This window comes from Melospiza georgiana, chromosome 7 (genome assembly GCF_028018845.1).
Source record: "Melospiza georgiana isolate bMelGeo1 chromosome 7, bMelGeo1.pri, whole genome shotgun sequence".
Classification (NCBI taxonomy): domain Eukaryota; kingdom Metazoa; phylum Chordata; class Aves; order Passeriformes; family Passerellidae; genus Melospiza; species Melospiza georgiana.
The window spans coordinates 10121107-10145450 of NC_080436.1; the positions used below are offsets into that span (position 1 = coordinate 10121107).

Here is a 24344-nt window from a genome sequence, read left to right on the forward strand (position 1 = left end):
TGTTAGAAGTTGTGGTTAATGAGTGCCATATCTGGTGGTGCTGTTGCTCAGCTCTGGTGGAGATGTAAGGTGGCTTTTTCAGAGCACTGTTGTTGCTGTCCATACCTGTTCTCCCAGTGACTCACGTTTCTGTCGTTGCAGAGAGAGACCTTTTTGGAGCAGAACCTTTTGACCCTTTTAGCTGTGGAGCAGGAGATTTCCCTCCAGACATTCAGTCCAAGCTAGATGAGATGCAGGTAACTACTGTCTTATGTGCGTTTTGATGGCTGTGTGCCTATCCTTGAAATACATCCTTGCCATATTCTATAAATGTGTTCCACAAAGCACACACTAATGCCCAGACAAACCCCTGCTTCTGACCATTCCATCTGTATGGAATGCTGCTGCTCTTTGAGCTGCAGTTTGGGTTTGCCTCAAGAGCCCCACCTGGTACCAACAGAGTCAGCTACACTAATGAAAGGTTTCTCAGCAGTGTAACCAAAATGGTTTGGGAGCTGTTACCTGGGAAGGGACTGACAGAGGTAAAAAAGAGAACTGAGCTCTCCAGATCCCTTGATCTTCACTGCAGCAATCTCCCCCATGCCAGTGTAGCATCCTCTTTCCCTCAGTTGGCATCACGTTGTTTTCTCTCAGCATTGGACAGACTTAGGTGCTTCAGAGGCCATGACAATTTTTTGCTGCCTTTAAAAACAGCTCTGTGGCACCCTGGAGGAATTTAATTCCTGAGAAATGGTTCAAGAATTCTGAATTGTTGTGTTTTTATCAGAAAATGTTTGTTGATTCTGAAACACTCAACATTGTCCATTCAGTTATTGACCCAATTGTGAAACAATTCTAGGAGAAAGTCCTCAAGTTTTGGAACAAATGATGCTCTGCAGTCAGACTTTGAAAACTTCTAGTTCCTTGCCAGCTTATCTCTAGTATTTTTTAAGCAGCCTGCCAGCAAAAGAAGATGCTGGAAATAATGGAAACTTGAGTTTCTAGGATCCTGGCTCCTCAGCAGAAAGTATTCCAAGGGTTTCCAACCCTCTTTTCTCTTAGGAGCCCACAAAGTCCAAGAGCATTTGCTTTCAGGCTCCTTCTTTTCCTGTCTCCTGCCTAGAGAGCAGCAGAGGCATTTTAAAATGGCTTAAATAAGATTGAAAGACCATTTCATTCTCCTGAGTACATTTTCTTTTCTTTGTCAGTTCAGGATGGTTCCACTGACAAATTCTACTCACGATGAAGCAAGAAATTTAGCTTCTTAGTCCCCTGTATCATTTCAAAGAGCAGCTAAAAGCCAAAACTCTCTTCTTTGCAATTCCAACAACATGCTGGTGTTTTGTGAATTACATAATGTTGTTACCAAGCCCTTGAACACAACCCCCAAATCTTACAGCACCTCCCATTAAAATATTACCAACATTTCCATGGTTTTAGGGAAAAATAAATTGTAGCAACTGTGGTTACCACTAATAATGGTATGTCAATATTTAAATGTTGCATATTAAGAGTCCCTATACAGGTAATATTTTGACAATATTTGGAATTGTTTGCCTATAACACTACAGAGTGCTGTCACCTCATAAAACATCAGGGAATGGAGTAGTAAATATATTTATCAAAGATGTTTGAAGTAATGAAATTAAAATCTCACATCATTGTTTGTACTCTCTTGATCTAAAACAAGGAGACAACCAATCAATAATAGAACCCCCAAGCACTGGAGTGTTACTGTGTCCTGTTGTGAAGAAAAGCACTCTCCCCCAGCATATCAGCCATTCACTAAGAATTAATTAGTGAACTTTATGTAGGCACAAATCTTGACACTTATGATCCCACTGAGAGCAAGTGTACAGCTGAAAGGGTATGAAAAACCCCCATATTCTAACTTGAGCCAGAGCAAAGGCTCTGTACAGCCTTAAAATACAGACTGTATTTTACTGTGTGATTGTTGCAAAATACAGCTTGAAACATTGTTTTCCTAATGTCTCTTTTATCTTCTTGTGCTTTCCTGGGTGCACAGCGTCAGCGATGGTTGGTATATCATATTTTAATAATGGTATTTAAAGCATTTACAATTGAAATGTGCACGTGTTTGTCTTGTGTTTCTATTTTTATGTATATTTTTATGTATAAAAATTTCAGTATTTATGTTTTGTGTATAAAACGCTTGAGTCAGCGCCATTTTCATTTTTAGGGGCCCACAATTTCTATGTTAGGCACAGCTGATGGTTGTTTTCTTTACTGTCTCTTGCCAGGTGCTAATACTAAGCCTTTGTTTTCACTGCTGTTTGTGATCCCTGTGTACTTGTGAAATCTCCAGTTGTCATTATCAGATTGTCACTAGTGAAATGGTTTAAGCAAAACCTTTAGTACAGAGACTGTGTTAGTATAATCATGTTTGAGAGCAAGTCTTTGTTTGGACAGGCTGATTTAAAACTTTTCAAGGAGCAGAAGCAGCTGTGCTAGTCTCAACAGCTGTTAGACACAGCCTTTGAGGAAGGTGAGGGCACAGAACATGTAATATGCTCTGGAAATCCAACAATGAGAAATGTGGAAGAAAAGTGTGGGCTTCTCTTTATTTTCTGAAATGCAAAGTGAATGAGTCTGTCATCTTTGCATTATGGAAGCACAGCCTGTGTTCTGTTAGGTCTGTGAAGGTAACTGTTTTACAGGCACCTAGCAAATAGCTCCAAGTATGAACTTCCTGCACCATGGCGTTAAATGCAGCTCAGCCTGCAGTGAGGATGTGCCAGCCTGATTGGAGCAGCCCAGTCCAGACTCTCTTAGCCTGTTTCTTGTGAGGAACATGTGAGGTGCCACAGTCCTATGCAGAAAAGCTGCCCTGATGTGGCCTTGTGCTTTGGGGAACAAAGTGGGAGAGGAGAGCCCAGCGCAGAAGAGGCACTGGAGAATCAACTCTTGAGTAGTGGGTGCTTTTCCTCTGCATCCTGCATTCTGAACTTCATGAGATCAGATAAGGTTCCCTGGCCTCTAGGGGAATACTCTTATTTTTAAACTTCAGTGAGGATCCAAATTTCACAGTTAAGCTTTCCATTCCGTTTCTCAGTCCAATCTCTGTTGATCTTTTTGCAGAGTTAAAACTCAAACATTTGCTGACATGTGACATTTATAGCTCAGGCCTCTCTCTGATGGCTGTCCAACCTCCTGTTTCCCTGCACCCTTATGCTGAAACATATTTTCATCTTTACTTTGACTGTGTCCAGACATTAATAAAATGAATGTCTACTTTCCCAGAAATCTTGCAGTGAGGAGAAGTTTCCCTGGATCATGAATCACACCAGCAGCAGCTGCTATAATTTATTAAAATCTCAAGGTAGTTAATATCAGAAAGCTTCCAGGAGCTGTAAGCCACTCTCCCTGCATGCCCTGAAGCAGTCAGTAGACTTGACATCTTTCCATCTCAAATAAGTTATGCTCAGCCCTCTAAATGCTCTTCTCAGAGATATGTAAATTTGTCATTGCTTCATTGGGTTTGTGCTGACTTAAGCTCATGGAGTGAAATCACTGTGAAGTGATAAGTGAGTGAACTTCTCAGCCATAAGGTTGATTCTGGCAAATTTATCTCCTGATAAAGTGCAAGTTCTTTGTCTTGTACTGCTTACTGGTTTTAACCAGAGTAGCTCACATCTTTTTATCCTTGACTCCAAAAAAAGGCTGCTTTTGGAAGAGGGATTATTTCTGAGCTGTTTCAAGTGGAAACAAACTTTGCTCCTCTTTTTAGGGCATCAATCACGTCCCTTAGTACAATACCATTACTTGGTAGATATCTAAACTGCTCAGTCCTTGTGTTAAAATTCCTCTCAAGTATAAAAGCTCCTTGAGGTGGACACAAACACAGAAAAACAAGGCACAATATAGATGCACACTTCATAGCCCTTCTTGTTCCCTGTCCTGGCCAGTGCCACAGGGTGGCCTTTTCCAGCATTCCCTGAAAATTCACTTCATGTCTTCCACCTAAATACCCAAGAGAAAAAAAAAAAAAAATCTAGATTTTACATTCCTTTAATGAAAGGAATGCCCATCTGGTCACTTGGATTGCTTTAATGTCCTCTCTATGCAGTTGGGCTTTTTGGCCTTGTGGTTGTCATGGAAGTTTGAGGCTGCTTGGAAGTGCAGAATCTGACACTGATGATTGTGGGTTTGTTGTGGCTCAGAAGTGACCATGGAAGTGCCAGGTCCCTGTTACAGACAGGAAGGTGCATAAGCCATTGTTCTCAGGAGCAACACCTGGCAGCCACAGCACTCATTTCTTTCAGGACAGACAGTTCATTTTGGTAATAATGTTAAAAAGCTTTTTTAATCATTATGATCCATAAAGAGCAGCAGTCTCTGAATGGATTAGCATTGATCACATTGCAAATATCTGGAAATGTAATTGTTTTAAATGCAAAATATCACAGCTTGAGAAGGACTAAACAGCACTGGGGGGAGGTAGCAGAAGGAAAGGAGTGAAGCTGCAGAAGGAAAGGCCAAGGAGGCCATGGTTCTTCAAGAAAGTGGAAATAGTTCTAAGTCATAGCAAACACGAGCAAAGTGCTAAGTGACAAAATATCAGTTTGTGTGGAAAAAACTTGACATGCTCAACATAAGAGCAGTGAGATGAGTGTACTTCCAAAATGCATCATCTGATTTGCTCTTCCCTTGCTGGAAAGAGGGCATTGGAAGTGAAGCCACTTAAGACACCAGCAAGCTGTGCTTAACAGTAAAAATAAGATAAAAATAAGAGTGGACAGGAATGGGATGGATGTTCAGTGAAGGCTCTGGCTGGCTCAGGATGAAGGTCTCTATCCTTGTCAAACCAGTTGTTGGTGGTGTTCTGTTCTTGGAGCTCACCAAGCATCCTCTGCTTGAAGCACCAACAACAGTCCCTTGTTGCTGTGTCCCTTCACAAGCTCAAAGCTGGAAGCGGCCTTTGGGTACCTCAGAAGTTGAGCATCCCTGGCACACTGTAACTGCAGACTTTAAAGTGTAACAGACCCTAGGGCTAATCTCTGAATTCTCCTTCTGGGTAAGCAGTCCTCCTTTGACTGCAGTTACATCAATTAATTTACCCTTTGGGAAAATGAACACTGTTTGTAACAGGATGTGTTTCACTTGGAATTTCACCTGCTGTTTGCTTGAAATGTCTTCTGCATTTAATGTTCTTCCTTTTAATCCTTTTGAAAATGAACAGAAAACAAAAAAGGAAAAATATTAAATATACTAGTGAGCCTTGGCAGCACTGTGTCACCCAGGTAGAGCAAACTGGGTAGCATGGATCTGCCTTAAGGAAAATGCAGCTTTTACTTGGAAATTCTCAGACCATTTAGTAACTATTGCCAGGAGGTTTGTTCTGTTTTTCCACATTATTCTCCTGATAGCAGTAGCTGGCAGGGTTATTAGATATTCATACACTTTTCAAGTGTTAGCCTGTGACTTGAATTTGTTTGAAATTAAGCTGGTTTGACTTGGGATTTATCTTCTAAACCCAAAAGGTATGGTCTTGAGGTACTGCTGTGCATGTGAGAGAAAGACTTGAGTTTGTGCCTAATCCCCACACAGATGGTTTTACAAAAAGATTTATCTTGTTTACAAGATATTTCCTTGATGAAAGGAGCTGTTATTGATTTTGTAGCACACAATCAGCACTCTCACTGAACAGAGCACTGCTACAGCTGCCACGGAGTTGATGCTCTCATGGCATTTCTAGTCAGAGCCCCATTTCCAATTGCTTAAACCTTCAAAGTACTTTCACCCTAGAGACTGAAATTTTCTTGACTCCAAGGTGACTTTTAAGGGGTCAAGCCAATATTATTCAGCTTTTTTTAATGCAAAAAGAGAAGTGAAAATAAGAGTGGTTTTCCTGTATTAAAAGTGCAGTTGTTTAGGACTGGTGTGAACAAAGTACCTTTAGCAAACCAAGCATCTATGAAAGCATACAAAATAAAAAGTATTTATAGAAAAAATTTCTTTTCCATAGAGGAGGTGGTAGCATCCAGCTTATAATCTTTTTTGTGTTTCTATTAATAAAATGAATGTGAGCAGACTCAAGAATTTTGGTCTGAACTTTTAAAGCAACTCACTGCACTTTCAAAATACCACTGGGTTTTATTTTACTGAGTTACACGCCTTTAAAATGCACAGTTTTTCATTTGCAATGGAGCAAGTATGGTTTTATCTGCCTTTTTCATGAAGCTCAGATGGCAGTGGGCAGTAAATATCAATTTAACTTCCTGGGAGCAATTCAGAGCAGCCCTCTGAGTTGGGGTAGTCAGCACTTTTTGTTGGGCTGCTCTTACAGCACCACAGAATGTACGAGACACCTTGTATTAGTAACAATGCCCATGTCACACCTCTATTTTTCAATATAAATCTTGAATTTTACTCAGGAACAACATATTGCAAATTAAACTTGTTTGGATTTCTGTCAACCTATGTACAATATTCAATATTGTTATTCTATAGTATTTTCCTCACTTTATGTACATACTGTAGCTATGCTGTTGTAAGGTGTGCATCTTTTATGAGTTAACCACTGAGAGTTACTAAAAAGTGGCTGACCAATTAATGGAAATATTTCTGAATTCAGTTTTGAATTATCATTGAGTACTTCAATTTTGAAGTATCTTTGCAGTTTGTCTGCCTAAAGATATGCTTGGATTTAAATGTTTTTACAAGGAGAATGTAATACTCCAGAACTCACCTGGCTTTTTACTAATGATGTCTTGTTTCATTGCAGGAGGGGTTCAAAATGGGATTAACTCTTGAAGGCACAGTATTTTGTCTTGACCCACTAGACAGCAGGTGCTGATGCCAAGAAAGTCAATGTGAATTTCCTCCACAGTGTTTTTTTTTATTTCTGAACATGTACTCACAGATACTATCCATGTGCCAAAAATTGCTTTTTTCAACATGTAAACTCTTGTGAGGCTTGCTTCTGTAAAAATTCAACTTATTTCCAGTCTTTCCCTGTACAAATGTAAAAAGTTGTATTTGTTTATGAATTATGGATGAAATTACGCTGTTGTGTTTCTTTCTGTCACATTTTGGCCCGAGTTTACTATGCTTTATGACTATTAGCTTGGAGAAGTTCTTCAGAAAGGTCACTCATACCTCTCTCTCTGTCTCTCTCTGCAAATGTGCAGGCATGAATTCTACATAGTACTTTACCTGGCAGCATTTTGAAATTATGCTTTTAAGGTATTATTTAATATTCAAGCAGTAAAATTATTAATATCTGCTACAAAAAATATTCAATTTGCAGTGAAAAAAAGATAAAATACTAACCATTACTATATGCTTCAAAAGTAAATCTGGATGCAGTGTGATTGATTTCCATCACTGTGGTTACTGCCCTGTATATCTGCTGTCATTGGTTTATACAATCCAGATTTTAGGTCCTTCATTCATGGTTTAGAAATTAACAAGTTGCTAGTCTGGTAATTAGTGCTTAATGAGCCTAGAAGAACTGCTAAATTGCAGAATGGCAAAGCAACCACCCTTTGTTTTGATATTTTATAGCTGAAGTGTAAAGTATGTACCTTGGAATCCATTACATGCTAGCCATAACTTAAAAGGAAGATTGTGGTCCTGCATTTACTTAGGAACTTAGGGAATTTTGTGTATATGCAGGCACTGGGCTCAGTTCTGTAATCACTTTCAGCACCCGAGTGTTTACAGCCAGGCTCTGTTGAGTATAATTCTTTTACTCTCTTCTTTACTGTTCCATGTCTTTAATTCCTGCAGAGAAACAACTCTAAGTCCTTTGTACCCACTGGTTGTTCATGTTACAGAAATACCTGCACACCAAAATTCTCAGCTGCTGGTGAGATGAATGCTGACATGTCTATGCATACTCTTCATTAATCTTTCTCATAAGCAATAAAACACCATCTTGAACCCATCTCAGAAAATTATCATTAATTAAATTAAAAAACTTCCCAACCTCTAGTATTTTCCCTTCAAAGCATAAAAATGTGGAAACCCCCCTGCCCCGAAATTTTCAGATTTTTTTTTTTATGAGAGGCTTTTTGCTGACATTTACAGTTTTGTCCTTAAGAGTCACAGTTTACACCAAAACCACATTTTTCAATTTCATGATGGGTATTTTTATGCCTTGTTCAACAAAGTACTTGTGCATGTGCCTTTGGAGTCCTCTAAAAGAATGGGATTATTCCTTTGCTGGGTTTGACACATCCTCAGGTACCTTGCTGAACTGGGGCCTTAACATCCTACATTGCATTTGTCTTCCTCTCTCTCATTCTGAGTTCATCATTCATATAGAGTATTATAGAGAAATATATATTAAAAATATATGAAATCACTAACAAATAGAATAGTATATGTTTCATAAAGAAAAGTCTTTATAATTTTGTTTGTCATATAGTATTTTCGAATTTGTATAATGAGGATGTTTAGTAGCCATAGCAATGGCCTTTTTTAACAAATAGAATTTGTATTTTTATTGTACTTTAAAAAGCTTTACATAATAAGCATCTATTTAGTGGTCATTTATTATCAATGGTAACACTAAGATAATATTTGCACATTTTAAGAAACCTTTTTCGTTACTGATTTTTATGATAGTTGACTGCAAATGGCATGGTTAAATCTTATATACCTGATCAATACATACAAAAATACTTAAATCAACACAACAGTGCATTTTTAATTTTTATGTGATCCAATTGGAAACTGTATTTCTATGTAATCTCAAATGTCTGTTTAATTTTGCCTAAAATAAATGTTTTTAAATAAATTGCCTCCTGGAACACAGTGTTCATTCACTAAAATGCCCAGCTGGAAGGTAGGATGGGGTGGTGCTTTAATATTGGGCTGGATCTGCCACAAAAGGGTTTAGTGCTGGAATGGGTTAAAAGTCACCTTTGGAAAGGATCCAGTCTCAGGGTAGAATTACTTTATTACTGAATTTGGGCTAATCTGCAATCAGCAGAGAAAAATCTTGTTCTAAATGCAGCTGTATAATACTGATAATTAGGGAGTAACTCTCTCTGCAGTGCTTCCTGTATTTAATTGACTTTTCTTTTTGTCCTTGTCTTCCCCCGTACTTCTCTGCTCAGTATACTTGGCTGCTGACTGACTGTTTAAGAAGGGAAGGATAACAACTGAAGTTTTTCTGAGCCTTAGAAAACAATCTCTGTAACCCAGGTGTGTTAAATGGCACAGGCTGCTACAGATGGTGTCAGTGCTTCTGAGAGAAGTCATCTGAAACCATCTGGTACTTTGTTCCCTTGTAAAACTTCCCTCCAGGCTAATGCTCAAAATCCATCTAAGCACTTGGATTTGTGGGAATGGGGCTTGAACACCCATGGGAATGGGTGCTGGCAGGTAAGTAGCACACATCACCATGTCCTGTGAGCTGTGAGCAGGATCTGTCCCTCCCTGCTGCTGTCAGTGTTCCCTCCCAGGCAGGGCAGCAGCACCTTGTGCCACATTTTCACTGCTGCTTTGAAATGCCAGGCTGGGAGCAGCCAGAGGAGCCCAGGACATTTTTCCTGCTCTGCTCAGAGGGAGGGGGATGATGCTGCTTCTCACAGCACAGTGTTGGCTCTGGAAGTTGTCTTCCTGCAGAGAGACACACACACCATCTACTAGGTTAGAAATGTGGTGCTAATGAGTCAGGAACAAGACTTTTTTTATTTTTAAATTGCAACAAAAATAAAAGAGTTCATGTGTTTTATTCAGCTTCATGCTGCCTGTTTTGCTGACACTTTTTTCTTTCTTTTGGATGCCTTTTCTTTCCATTTCTATATTTTTCTTCTATAAACTGTGATCACTCTGCTGACCATGCTAACTGTGGCTGTATGACTTCTGGACATGTAATAGTAGATTTTGGTTCCACTTGAATGTCTAGCAACTCTCCTGGCCTGTCATCCCAAGCTATATTAACACCTAGAAGCAGGATTCCTTGCTTTATATTCCTTGTTTTCCTATGATATGAACTAATTCTTTCTTCCTACCTGCCTATCCTGGTATACCTGAGTAAATGACCTGCTTAGGTTAGAATTGTGAAGTCAAACAGCTGAAATATGGTGAGTTGGTGTTTCCTTTTTTTAACCTTTGATAAATCACTGAGCATCAGGGCAGGATGTTCTTGGCCTATCTCATCTTTACTTCCAGCGGGTCTGCAAGTGGCTCTTGCCCTTCCATGTAATAGATGGGATATGTGCTGCTAAACATAAAATTGATCAAATTGCTCAAAATGGTAAAGACCAAATCTTTCATGTGGTGAAAGGAATTATACTCCATTCTGGCTTCACAGATAGAAAAGAAGAAAAGAAGGAGAAATTCTCACACTTGCAGAAGCATGGTCGTGTAATCCCAGAGGTGATTGAATGTGCCAAGGAATGGGGCTGGCTCTGAGAGTTCATTATGAGGATTAATTTTCAATTTGTGGAACTAAGCATGGTCTCATTCTCACTGAGCAACTCTGCTTCACAAAAAGAGTCTCTTCTGCAATGGAGGAGACAGTCATTGCCTGAGAAATCTCTGCTTAAACACACAGAGCCCTTATCTGCACTGTATCTCATTTGTCACTAGAGATTGTCACCCTTTGGACACCCTCTAAAGAGAGGAGATGTGGCAAGAATTGCAGGCAAGCTCTCAGTTTCCTTATTTTCACACTTTGGGGTTTTGTTGTTGCTTTTTAAAATCAGAGGATGTAGAGGTCACATGTAAAAAACCCCTCAGAATAACTGGCCATATGTTTTAAAATGCAACTGAAAATGCCTCCTCGTAGGTGTTTGGTGAGCCTCAGCCAAAAGGCAGTAAGTGAGCCTTGGTACTTTATTAGCCTGCTTTTCCCCTTTTTCTTTTTAGACAAATTCATAATGAGAGACTGAGGCATGAGTTGCGCTGTGAGCTGGTGAAAAACTGGTGAGCAGTTGTCATAAATGAAATAGAGACTAGGATTTCAACTCTCTGGGTTTGTTCAGTTGTTTCAGAAGAGTGAAGCAGTGCTTTATCTGAGGGAAAGCCTGACATTTGTAACATGTGCTGCCTTCCTGGGATGCTTCAGCATGCACTCAGTGGTGGTGCATAGATTAAAGAAACTGCACATTTATTTATTTATTCTTCAGACCAAAGCACTTTCTGGAAGTACAAGTACAAGTGGGATTCATGGAGTGCATATGTAGTTGGTGTGTGTGATGGGGTAAAGCTTTCCAAACATATGAATATGTAATTTAACTTTTGTGTTTAAGAAATTTCCCAAGAATCTAATTTCTATATAGTTGGGGATAATAAACCCTGAGGTTAATTCTGCTAAAGTGGACTCTGGAATGAACTGAACTTATTTTAAGTCTCATATGAATGACAGTAACCAAAGTCAGCAGATTTCAGCCTTTAGACTCTTTTTTTCCTTAGGGTTTTTTTTCCCCTCACATTTTCCACTGTTTATTTCAGCAGAACTTATGCCTTGCAATAAAGATTAAGAAGGAGCAGAGACAGATTAGGAAGGAAGTATAGAAGAAAATCAAAAAGGAACAAAATATCATCTTGTGCCAACATTAAGCAGTTCAGTCACACTGCATTTTTTGTGAGACTTCACTGATGCGAAAACTTCTCTCGTTCTCCCCCATCACCTTTTATGCTATCTCAGAGTCGCACAAGGGCTGCCAAGAAGCAGATTTGCCACGTCTGCAGCCCCCAAGAACTGCCCATGGAGCTCTTGGTGTGTGCCAGAAGCAAGGAATATTGCCCCACACAGAGCAGGTAACCACAGTGAGCCTCGTCCACGATGCTGCTTGCTGCAAGCTCCAGTCTCTATGTATTTTTCCTATTTTCTAGTAGTTTGTACCATATTAAAAACCTGGCTAGGTTGCATATCTGACAAATGCTTCCAGAAGGAAGCTGTACTAAGCCATCACAAAAGTTCTTTAGCTAATTGCCTTTATTCTAATACTGATTGGAAGGGATGACAGTCATCCATATTTTCTAAATGCCTGTTAATAAAACCTTTATATAAATTACTCTCCTTATAAGAACTTTGCCAAAAGAGGAGTCTTAGGATAGACCCTTTCAAATTCTCATTGGTTCAGTTTCCTCAGCAGATTCATGCTACACACAAACTTCTCTGACCAAAAAGAAATTCAGAAATTCTGTTCAATGTGAGTACTTCTAAAAGCTACCTCTGGTTTTACCACATGTAACATTTAAATTGTGGCGAATTTTATTTCTTTTATGATTTTATTCTGTAAGCATTTTATTCAGTAAAAACAAGATGCTTTTTGAAGCTTTGAACCATATTAGAATTGGAATATATTGGGCATTTTTCACTGAAAATAACTGAATGAGCTCTTCAGGGATCTAAACTGGTTGGCTTTGGAAAATTCTTGTGCGTTTAAAATATTTTGGTGTTCTTGTATTTTGGGGGTTTTAAAACCCCTAAATCTTATTTAAGTCTGAAACATGTGACAATTTGAAACTTCATTGTTTTCAAATAAAGCAATCCTTGACACTGAAAAGACAGAAAATCCTTCTGTGCACTACAATAGGATAAGGCTTTGAAGATAATAAGGTTCATTGGGGGGAAAAAGCAACAAAACCTATTTGAAGGGCCTGGATAGATTACAAATCTGAGATATTTTCTCCTCTTCATTAATATGTGGAGTATGTTAGAACATTATCACTCCTGTGCATACTTTGCTATTCCCCCATAATGGCAGATTAAAGTCACCTACAGTGCAAACAATGCAGAAATGGGGTTCCCCTGGTTTTGTCACAGGGAAACTATGAAAAAGCTAGAATAAATCTAAGATTTTTAAACACTTCAACCCTGTAAAACAGTGACACGATCACATATCATCTGTGGTTGATAAACCTGGGATGCAAAATGAGCAACTACACTTGGCAACAAAGGTAAAGTTTTCAAGGTAAGTGAGTGAGAAATTGTACAGGAGCATGGAAATGCTCTGAGGGATTGTTTGTGTGATTTGGCTCAGCTGTACTGCACTCATCAGTCAGGCTATATTTATGTAGCTTAGCTGATGATCTGCTCTACTGCTGCTGAGAAGCAAAAAAAAAAAAAAAAAAATTAACAAAAACATTTAATTCCTTGATGGTGTTTCCAGACTTTGAGTCAGATTGTCTCCTGATGAAAAGTGTTAATATTGACTTTACAAGTTGCTTGTCTGTTTTCACATCTCTAAGGTTTTAGCGAGTCTGCACTAAAAGCTGTCCCTGAGGGTGTTAAGGATTTTTAGCACTCACTGTGTGTATTTTGATAGAACCTGTAGATTGTGTAATATCTGATGTTAAAAGACTGAGCAAGGCTGTGATCTGTGTCATCACAGTTGCACGTTGTGGTAACGTGGCAAAGGCTTGATGGATGAAATTTGGAGTAATATAATCTCATAAAAGATTCCACTATTTAATAGCCCTTTTCAAAGAAGGTATTTTAAAATAATGGAATCTTATTGAAGTCTGAAACATGTGACTGGAGATTTAAGTAAACAAGATAAATTGTCTCTTGGCATTCTAATAAATAAAGCAGTAAGGCCATTAAAGCCACATGAGTCATAAAGCCATAATGAATTTACTTGAAACTTAGCAAAACAGCAGTTTGTTTTCTCAGGACCACTGATCCAGTCTCTCACAGACCTCCCTGGCTAGGAGGTTGAATGCCAAAGGGAAAAAAATCCCACACAATATTCTAAGCAATGTTTTATTCTGGTGCAGGGGTCATCCTGAATCTTGGTGTGTGCTCATAAGAAAACTGTTATTGTGGGAAAAGATATAGGGAAGCTGTGAGAAAGCTGATATAAGATGAGAAAATGTTAGGTTATAAACAGGAAAATCCTCAGTCTGCATGACCCCACAGCCCGCAGAAAATGCTCACATGATGCTTAACTGCTCTGAGAAGACATTCAGAGCATCTGTGAATGTATAGCTAAATGTTTCTGAGCAGCACCTATCAAGGGTCTAAAACTACTGTGTTGCAGATGGCTTTCATCTTTCAGAAAAATCTGTGGACAAACTGTTTGCAATATTTCAAATGATATTTGCTCATTGATCTGTGCATACTGGAAAGGGAATGCTGCACACGTGCAAAACAGGGGCTCTGCAAGCTTTCCTTCAGAGGCTGCTGCCTCAGAGGTACCTCTGGAGTCAGGAGGGGCTGAACTGGGAGGTGCTCCAGCCCTGCAGCTGCTGACCAGGAATGCAGATTAACAGAGCTGACTGGGCTTGTGGAAATGTCAAGTCAGTCTCCATCAGGAGTTCAAGCACAAGGCAAATAGGGGCAGACAGACATTGAATGCACTCCAGACACTGGCCCCTCTCTCAGCTGTTATAAAACAGAGAACATTTAAAACTTGCTTTTTCTCAGCCTGAGGGGAAACCCATGGGAAAAGGGACCTTCAAGTACATTCTGGCAGAATTTAAATTAAATAAGGACACATTTGTGACTCCCTAAATTTGATTAAAAAGCAGCAAAACAATAAGCAGGAGAGAGTTTAATGAAACCTATAAAAAATGTATCATCCCTGTGTTTTATAAATGCAAGCCCTTATCTGCAAGCCCCTAGAGTATTCTAGCTTCTATTTGTTTGAATACTACTTATTTCTCTCATAATTGCTTGGCTTTTATGAATTAATTTTCATTTTTCCATAATTTCACTCTTCCTAGAGAGCTATCTGGAAGGCTGTGAAATATGTAGTAGGTGCATATCTCAACATTTTGAGATTTCTGCCTAGAAACAGTGGCAGAGCTGTTTTTTTCTTAAAACCTTACATCCAGCCTTCTTCCTGGGAATCACAGATTGCATGTTGGTGTTTCAAAGGGCAAATAAGCCTTCAAGAAAAGTTGGAAAAAACCTCCTGTGGTTGGCCCCAAGAAGCAGCCTGCTGTTTTCCAGGAATGCTGGGTTAGTTTGTGATCTACAGCTCCCTGTTCCCTTAGAGCTGTGCTTTTCCTCCCCGCACCTTATGCAACAGCATCACACGACTTGAGCTCTGCCTAGGGCTGATCTAAGGTTACACTCCTGGAAAGCAGCACTTGAGGACACTCCCAGGAGAACACAGCTGGAGTTTGTGGGGAGTGTGTTCTTGTGGGCACCCAGGGAAGCATCCTGAGACCTGACCAAAGGCAGGGGAAATTCAAGATGTGGTAATGACTCAAACACTTTTTTAAGAGTAATGTTGGTACAACCTTGTAGTCTACCTTTTTTTTAACCAACCAGCTAATGACTATTGTTTTTATTCTGGTGTTACAGTTTTTGTCCCATCTGTGCATAATAAGTATATGGTAGAAAAACCCTGCCAAATTTAGAAAGCAGGTAAACAGTGCCATACCTTTATTTTATAAAAATAAGTTCTTACCAGAATTCTTGTGTGCTGCTCTGGGATTGTCTTCTACAAACTGCCTTTTCAGAGCTGTTTTGTTAGGGGAAACTGTTTACCTTCCAGTTGCACTTCTATATTGAATGTTTCCCAGTTATTTTACCACTGTAGGTATGATGAGATTGAAACAAAAAAAAAAAAAAAGTTTCTATTTCTTTTTCAGTCTCTTGGTGTCAGTGGATGCCAGGCCATTCCTTTATCTTCATATTAAGATTCAGACATAAATAAGATTTTATGTATAATTTTTATCTTTTTATATTGTTCCACTGCAGTGATTGTTGTTCCTTTGACCTGTCAGAAGTACAGGATTAGGGCATTCAAGGCCCTCTGCTGTGCAGCCACATTCCAGCAGGCCCCAGTGTCATCACGGGGGTTCACTCTGGGCTTTGGAACCCCAGTGCACACCCCGAGGGCAGCCATGACCTCTGGATTTGTCTGTTCAGGTGACCCTCTGATGCTCAGCACATGGGTGTCCAGCTCTGGGAAAGAGGAGGAGGAAGCCCAGAAATTCCATCCTTGTTCAAGGACTCTGACACCCTTATGTGCTATGGTGCCTTGCATAAACTGGTGGGGTGTCTCTCCCCCACTCTGAACTTAAATAAGCCTTTGGATTCCTCTCTTTTCTTTCTGCTCTCCTCTTCCTCCCGCAGCAGTCTCTGTGCCCACACCTGAATCATGTTTACATAGCCACAGCCATTGATTCATCTGGGCTCTTGAACAGTTTACACAGGACTTGCTGTTCTGCTCCAGAAAAGAAATCCTGTCCTGAATCTCACTTGATAGGCCTTAGTTGGTGTTTTTTTCCCCTCAGGCTTAAATTGGTTCCTGTGGAGAGTCCTGCTGAGAGGGAAACCAGCCTTCCAAGCAGCACTGCTGTAGGACTTGTTTGAAGCATGAATATTTAAACCTCATGAAAGGCAGACTAGATACTTCTGATGAATCATTCCCAGCTTCCCATTAAAGTCTGTCTGGAAGGACTTTCTTTGTGTGGCTGCCATCATGGTCCTCAGCAGTTCATTTGCTGAGGAGATGCTGCTTGAGGCCAAGCCAAATGTACTCCTGCTTTCCACAGGGCTGTCTCAGGACCAGTCTGTGGCTATGGCAGATTGAATGCACATGGAAAAGTGAATTGCTGCCCCACAGACTTGGCTGCCTCCACTATCCCAACTCTGCCACCCACACAATTCTCCATGACCAATATTCCTGTTAATACTTTGATCCTCCTGTGGATTGCTGAAGGCCTGTATGCTGTGTCCTAGGAATTCCAGAAAAATGACCAACAGCAGTGCCTTCTCCAAATTTATGTCTTAACTCAGGGTAAGACCACCCATCCAAGCTCTGGATGCTTCCAGTTCCATCTCCAGCACTGATTGATGAATTAATGTTTATATGGGCCCTGTCATAGCAGTCTCCATTCCTAGTAGCTCCAGGACACTCAGGATCCAGTGCAAGTAGTTCTTAGAAGGTTTCTGTGGTCCAGGCCTTTGCACAATCTTCTTCCCTCTTCAGCTGCATTAGGCATAAGTAGTTTTTCTTCTGAGTCTTTGCCATTGTGGCCAGGGGCTCTCCTGACCTCTGCTGAGGGGAAAACACTCTTTAGTCAGAGGTGTCTCTGTGGAGAAGAGCGCAGTGGGTGCCACAGGGATGCCACCTGTCCATGCACAGTCTGCCAGGCCTTGGGCTGGGCCAGGTCAGGTCCCAGCAGCTTTGTCAGCTCCCTCTGGAAGTTGTGGCTGGAGCTGGTGTCTGGACACTGTGTCAGTGTGGGCAGTGTAAGCATAGAGAGCTGGAGAGGAGGTTGGGGTGGGGACAAAAATGACAAGCTCTCACATTAGCAGCCTGTTAGTGTCATTAAAAGGGAGAGGCACAGGAAAGACATGCAGCTGAGGATAGAGCAGGGAAAGGCAGGAGGGAAAGCTGTGCAATTCCGTTGTTCAGTCACTTTCCATCTTGTGTCAGCATTTGCAGCAGCTGCCAGAGAAGCAATGAACCACATTCTGTGTGAGGTTATATGTGCACAGCACAGGGATGTTGGACTTCTGTGGCACTGGGCATCCACCCTCTCTGCCTTTCCAATTCTTGCTGCCTGATTTCATATCCAGTGGTTTATGTGTTTAGAGCCCAGGGCAATGCATGGGGAAAGCATTCCTTCTCCACTTTGTGCATCCAAATCGTGGCAATTTTATCTGCAAGGAAGCCCTTGCTCAGAGGGACACAGATTTATGGTGGTGAATGGCAGTGTGTTTTTATGTGACTCTTTCATGGATTATTATGCATTTAATTTAATTGGTATTGTTTCACACTAACCTTTATTGACAGAGTATAATGAATTTCAGTGTGACAGTGGTTCTCCCTGTGATTGTCCCATAGGTACCCTTAGATACTTGACAGATAATGTAGAAACTTAGCTCCTCCAGGCTTGGAAGCCAGCTCCTTCCTGGAATAATTAGCAAAACATATTTCTGATCCCATCTCCAGGAAATTTAGTTGGTTCTTGTTTTCCCTTTCTGAAAGAAAGAAAAAATAAGTATACATTTCGTAATTATATCATTATCTCTGCCTATGTGAAATCAACCTGCAGTTTGGAAAAGGAAAAGAACCTTTTCCCTTTCTAATATGGCAAGACTGGCTAATCAACACAGTAAACTCCAGCTCTTGCCTTTAATCATGCAAATACTTATATATGCATTTGTTTACATGGAGATGCTTATATACAGGTCTATATATGTACCTTCAAAAAAAAAACCTACAGAAATCTTTTGAAAAAGCCCACAGGAACAGAGTGAGTAACCACATGAAATGGATGTAAGAGCTGTGGCCTTCCTTGCTGCCACATCAGTGATGCTGCAATCTACAAGCTTAGAAACCCTAATGACTTGATTTATATACATAGACATTTATATATATTTCTTATATACATTTGATATATAGTTTATGCCAACTTTGCTTTGTGAATATGGTCAGAGTAGAAGAAAATTGAAATATTTTTATTTACTCTAGCATTTTCAGTGAAGACAAAAGAGGAATTTGAGAGAATGGGATCAAGGATGCAAAGTTCTTGCTCCGGTTGAGACGAGTTGTGAAAGATGTGTGACATATGCTGTTATTCTGAACTGGCTAATGCAGCCTTACATAGAAATAAAAACAAATATTACACATCAGGGAGTTACAGTGAAAGGGCAATTGTGTCAAAATAAGCACCATATTTTGAAAAGGTTTTGTTAGAAGACAAGTCAGTGCATTACAAGCAGCAAAACTAGCTCCAATTATGTGCAGGTTATGTTCTCTGTTCCCTGTATCTGGTTTCAGATATGTACATCCTAGTACTTAGGTTTTATTAGAAAAATTGTGAGCATTAGAAAGAGTTATTTGCCAATTTTCTCACTCAAATCATCCCAAGAGTCTCGTGTTCCAAAGAGCCTGTGTTGTGGTTGAGCCACAGAGAAGTGAGGACTCTCCTCAGCGTGACTGACTGGTCAATTTGCCAGAACCAGCTTCTAAATGTAATGTGCTGTAAGCCCTAGACCTCCTTAACTAAGGCTGTTCTTTCTCCTTCACACAGGGCTGCCACAAAAAGGGCAGAGTAATGGAGCAAAGAACAGAGGGGAAGGGGTGCTTTAGGGAAATAGGAAAATAACATGATTAAGATGTTATTCTTTCTTCAAATATACCCAGAGCAGCTTTAAAAAACGCTCAGAAGGCTTTTTTATATCTAATGGCATGAACATAATTTTAATTTTATTCTTTAACTATACATTTAATCCAGCCACAAAATATGTGGGTCATTTGCAGCCAGTGTTTTCAAGGCAAAAAAGCCTAAACCTCCAAAAGCAATGCAAGCATTCCTTGGTGGTTTTTTCTGTTGAGCTGAATTACTTTGCTCTGAGTTGATATTTTAGCTGCCTTTATGTATCTACTTAGCAAACTTTAACCTAAGTTAATGTCATTAATACATCTAGGCTGCAATGTTTTTAGTCACATATTGGAGAGCTTTTTTACTTCTCATGATATCTGAACCCAGCTCTGAATAAAGCTTTCAGTGTGGTCACTGGTAATCTGACCTCCTTTCACATGACATGACCACAAACTGAACTCTGCAATGAAGATTTTACTTCTTTGTTTCATCTGTCATCTGAAGTGATACCAAGTTTCCGTTGTTTCTGGGAAAACTCAAATCCAAGCTAAACTCCAACATGCTCTGTGGTTTTGATCTAAGTCAGAACATGCAGTTTGCAAATCTCAGGCTGCTCTGCTAGGAAAACCTTGACAAGCATCTGCTTCATTTTACTTACCAAAATCCTAGATTATTTTAGTCACTGCCCAAGCTTTTGGCACACCAGGGGAGTCAAATCAGGCCTGTCCTGTTTCTGCACTCTTTTAACAGCTTATGGCAGAAAGAGAAGCTCATACTGAACTGGTCATCACTCACTCTACAGCAATGGCACCACAGCAGTGATTTGTTATTTTTTTGGGATGTCCCATCCTATCTAAGCACACAGCAGGAGGCTGAAGAGGGCTGAGAAACCTCCAGTGAAAGCAGAGCCACAGAAACCCTTCCAAACCACACAGGTGCCACAGACTCTGCCCTCCAACAGCTGCAAACAGAAATAACTTTGTCTTACCCACCTCCCTGTGGCACTGTCAGGCTGAGACAGACTGGAGGGCCCTGCAGGACAGGGCCATGGCAAAGACACAAAACCTGGGTGTTTGTGCTAGTGGAGAGCTCAGCAGCAGTGCCCAAAGGCACAGAGGAATTCAGGGGAGGCACAGGGGGTGAGGAAAGATGTTAGCTTGTCTGGCTCCTGATCTTTGCAGGGCAGCATGGAGTGTGTCCCCTGGGCAGTGACAGTGACATCCTGTGGCTCAGGGGATATTGGGAAGCAGCAATGCCCTTTGTCATCCAGATGTGCTAAAGCTGCAATGATGGGGTTTGTTGCTGGGTTGATTTGGCTTTTGGATAGGGTTTTTCATTTTAACAGATGAGGAAGGGATCTTCCCACGGGATTAGGAGTGAAGCATTTTGAAGGGAGGGGAGTTGGGCAGGAATGTTTCCTTTACAGGAAGGGAGGACAGAAAGGAAGAAAGATGAGAGTTAGAGAAGACAGCTAGGAAGAGCTCAGAGAAAAACAGCATTGCCTCTAATCTATAGATCTCACTAGAGCTGTAAACAAAATAATTCAAACCACTTGCTATTAAATGAGGAAATTTAAATCCTTTTAAAGACAACAGTTAGAAAAAACCCTTTTAAAGACTTTAGAAAAAAAATGAAAGAAAAAGTTGTCCTAATAAGATATCTTACAATCTTATGCTGTTTTAAAATAATTGTGTTTCCTGACATTATTTTACTGCAGATTGAACAGGAATTAGTTAGAAATACTCCTATCAGACGAGTCCCGTATGTAATTCTGGTTCTTTCAAGACACTGAAATATCTGTAGGCCAGTTTGTCCTACTGCTTTAAAATGCCTGTAATGTGTTAGCAGAGTGCAGCTTATTTTGACACTGAAACACTCTTACTGAAACCTCAGTAAGAAGCTGCACAGTTGTGGACAGCATCAGAGAAAGGAGCAGTTAGTTCTGCTTAAAATCCTAAACTGACCCAGGATCTTCAGTCCAGTTGTTTCTGTTTCTCTGGATGGATTGCCCATTTTATCCCATTGTTGTACATCTCTGCAGTAAAGCACATCTTAAACAATTACATTTACAGACCCCCAATCTAATCTTTCTAAAGAATTGACTGCTGATATGCTAACCACAGGGCAGTCAGTTTGATTTCCATCACATGCAGATGTCCCTTGTTGTGTGGTTTCCTTTGCTGCAGCAGCACTCTGTGTCAAGGTGACACTGCACCAAACTACCACATGAAAAAATGTTGTGATGTGCTGATTAGCCTCTTCTCTTTGGGTGTTAGCTGATTTTTATTTTATTGATGTCCTTGGGGAAAATCTGATGTGTTTTTTCTCAGACTGCTTTGGATCTAAAACTAATATTGTCACAGATTATTAAATTATCTGGGCACATCTGCTGTTTCCATCTGTTAAGGAAAAGTGCAACTTCCAGCTTTTATTCTTTAAAATGCCATTATGTGGTTCACTCAGAAAATTTTCTATCTGGAAGAGTCCTTATGTTACAAACCTGAGACTTCTGAGCATTTACCATTGTCAATACTGCATAAGAAGCTGCGCCTTTAAGGTGTGAACCCGCTCAGATATCCTTACTGTGTAAATTGATTTGTTTCCTATGTTCTTCCAGTGGTTTTCTCATGACTCAGTGGGAATTCAGTATACAAGTTCCACAGAAATTCAGTGAAAAATACCAGATGGTATTTTAAGTTTAGGTGGGGCAGTGTAAAATGAGGTGTTTGAGCCACCTTCTTCCACTCCTGGACACAGGGAATTGAAGCCTGAACAGAATGATTTGCACAAAAGCTTTGAGGGTTACTTTCAAGATTCAGGATTTGTAGGCTCCCCTAAACCTGCTGGAGATGATGTCAACTCTTCTGTATCTGATCATGCTTTCCCTACAGGGAAACAAAAATAAAAAAAGAGTTCCTGTGTAAAGAATACAGCTGGAAGTAGATAGAGCTGGACAGTTTGATTTTTGATTTTGAGGGAAAGCTTCAGAAAACAAGGCATCTGCAATAAGGAGTCTTCTAAAACCCAGCCTTGCTGGGTGTCATGGTGCCAAGTTTTGGGTTTTCCTGATGGTACCAAATGAGGTATTAATTACTTATGTATTTGTTTTTAATCCCTGCTAAGGAAAAGGTCTTTTGCCATCTATTTTGGTACATAGTGGATTTCTTCACTGTGGTGAGGCAGAGATGGAGTATTATGCCACAAATCAAATTACTGAAGTGTAATTGAAAAACCAGCACTGCCATTAATCTATAACTCTCACTAGAACTGTAAACAAGATAATTAAGACCTTCCTATTAAACAAGAAATTAAAAAAAAAAAAAAAACTAATAATGGGAACAAATAATGGAGTTAAAAATAAAAAGAAGTGTAATGGTAAAATAGTTATGCCTAGAAATACTTCACCAGGGTTTTATTGATTTTGAGATCTGTAGAATACTCCCCCATAATAATTTCTAATTTCTTTTCTCAAGTAATGATTAGCAGAGGCTTCAAGGAATTCTGACTTCCCTATATATTGTGAATCTCACAGTATAAACTATTGTCTTAATGAACCTGTCCTACTGTTTTATATCAATATATTACTCAAATCCATGGTTGTGCTAGTACCTGACAGAGCCATTAAATAATAATTTTGCTCAGGTTCTTTCATTATTTTCCATCTCTCGTTTCCCACTTAGTTTGAATGAGAATACTTCACCTGAACTGTCCCATTAACCCATTTTCAGGTTGCTGTCACTGCAACATTGCATGTGAGTGACTCTGTGAGCCAGAGAATAAATACTGGGAGAAACCCTAGCAGAAAACATGTGGAGTGATGAGTGACATCCAGAGAGTACCAAAAACTAGATAATGTAAAATAAGGTAAGCAAATATAATGATTGTGGTCTTACAGTTGCATCTGCTTTCAACTTAAGCACTGTAAATAAGTGCACTAAGTATATAAAATCACAAGTGAGATAATAAATAGAGTCATAAGAACATTTACATTTCCATGCTTATAGAAAGCTAGTCTGTACTTCTTATGCTGTATCTATTTTATGAGGTATCTTGTAACTAAAACAGGAACTCTGCATAATTGTGTATTCAAATATGTCAGTAAAAATATGCAAGAATTAAATCCTCTAGGATTATCTAAATTAAATTTTTTAGATTCTTATAACATTTCTGTTGAACGTTATTATTCTTTTTAATAAAACCACAGAGAGTTCCCAGAGACAGTCAGTTGTAGAAAAACTCCACAGCATTGCAGAGATTGCCACAGATAATAATAGCCATCCTATACAATCTTTTATCTCCATCCAGATCTCCATTTAAAGATTGAATACTTGGAGAAGTTTTAGACAGCTATGCAGAAAATCTGCAGTTTCTGGGTCATGGTTTCTCTTTTTTCATCTCATGGTTCAATGTAAATAATTTTCTTTCCAGTTTTCTCTTGCCTCTTAAAATTTTTTTCATGAAAGTCATCAAGCTAATTTCTTATGAAACAATTATCTTCTTCCAGAAAATTGCTTACTAAACAAATAAACAAAGCCCATTTTTCTTTTTGAGTAACAGTTTTCTGTGTGTTGTTCAAGAAATAAGCGATGTCAATCAGGAGAGGGAAAGGAGAAGAAGAAAGTTATAAAATGCAGAGATCTCTAAAGGCCGTGTGGAAAGAGGGTGCTGAAATTCTAATAAAAGACAGGAACTGGGATCTAGGACAAAGTTTTGTTGGATACTACTGCAGGACCAGAACAAAACCCAGATAAAATAATTAGAGTTTGGCCAGTCGGTGCAGTTCAGGATGAATGTGTAGAAAGCAGAATAACTTCTCACATCCAGGAGATGATAGAGAGTCCAAAACAGTCCAGTTGCAGAAATTTGAGGGCACAACACAGAAAGTATCACATGTCATGTTTGTCACAGCACACACAAACCAGAACAGCAGTCACCCTCTGGGGAAGCACATGGTGGTTTGGAAGGGCCAGGAGACAGATCAGTGCATTGGCAGTCACGTGAAAGGAGCACTTTTAGTTTAGGAAGGGTGACAGGAACCCAAGCCAGCCAAGATTTTGAGATCTGTCTGCACCCTTGTTCAAAGCAAACAGACAAAAACAGAAAATCAGATTTGTTTGTATAATATCTGGAACAGGGTCATATATGAAACAGAGGAAATTCAAAAGACAGAGATAAAAATAAAAGGATCTGAACACAGCCTTTGCCAGCCTTCTTTGACCTTGAAAGAGAGCATGTGTGCCTTTTCCCTGCTCTCAGTTAAGAAACTTTCTATTGCAAGAAATTTACAGAGTTTCCTTGCGGAAAAAGGTTCTTGATGTCCCCACGGAGGCCTTGCCATGTCTCAGTGTCCTGCCTGCTGCCCTGTC

At 39.8% G+C, this 24344-nt stretch overlaps 1 protein-coding gene across 8 annotated transcripts in view; it reads left to right on the forward strand.

Moving 5' to 3' along the window:
* GULP1 (GULP PTB domain containing engulfment adaptor 1) overlaps window positions 1-8743 on the forward strand; it is a 143060-nt gene extending 134317 nt beyond the window's left edge. For 4 of the 8 annotated variants that reach the window (XM_058027510.1, XM_058027507.1, XM_058027513.1 and 1 more), the window contains 3 exons: window positions 142-236; window positions 2006-2041; window positions 6725-8743. In XM_058027510.1, the coding sequence (XP_057883493.1) occupies window positions 142-236; window positions 2006-2041; window positions 6725-6796 (203 nt within the window). In that variant the 3' untranslated portion in view covers window positions 6797-8743. The remainder of the gene's footprint in view (window positions 1-141; window positions 237-2005; window positions 2042-6724) is intronic. The other 4 variants (XM_058027512.1, XM_058027515.1, XM_058027511.1 and 1 more) reach the window with 2 other exon arrangements.
* The last annotated feature ends 15601 nt before the right edge of the window (window positions 8744-24344 follow it).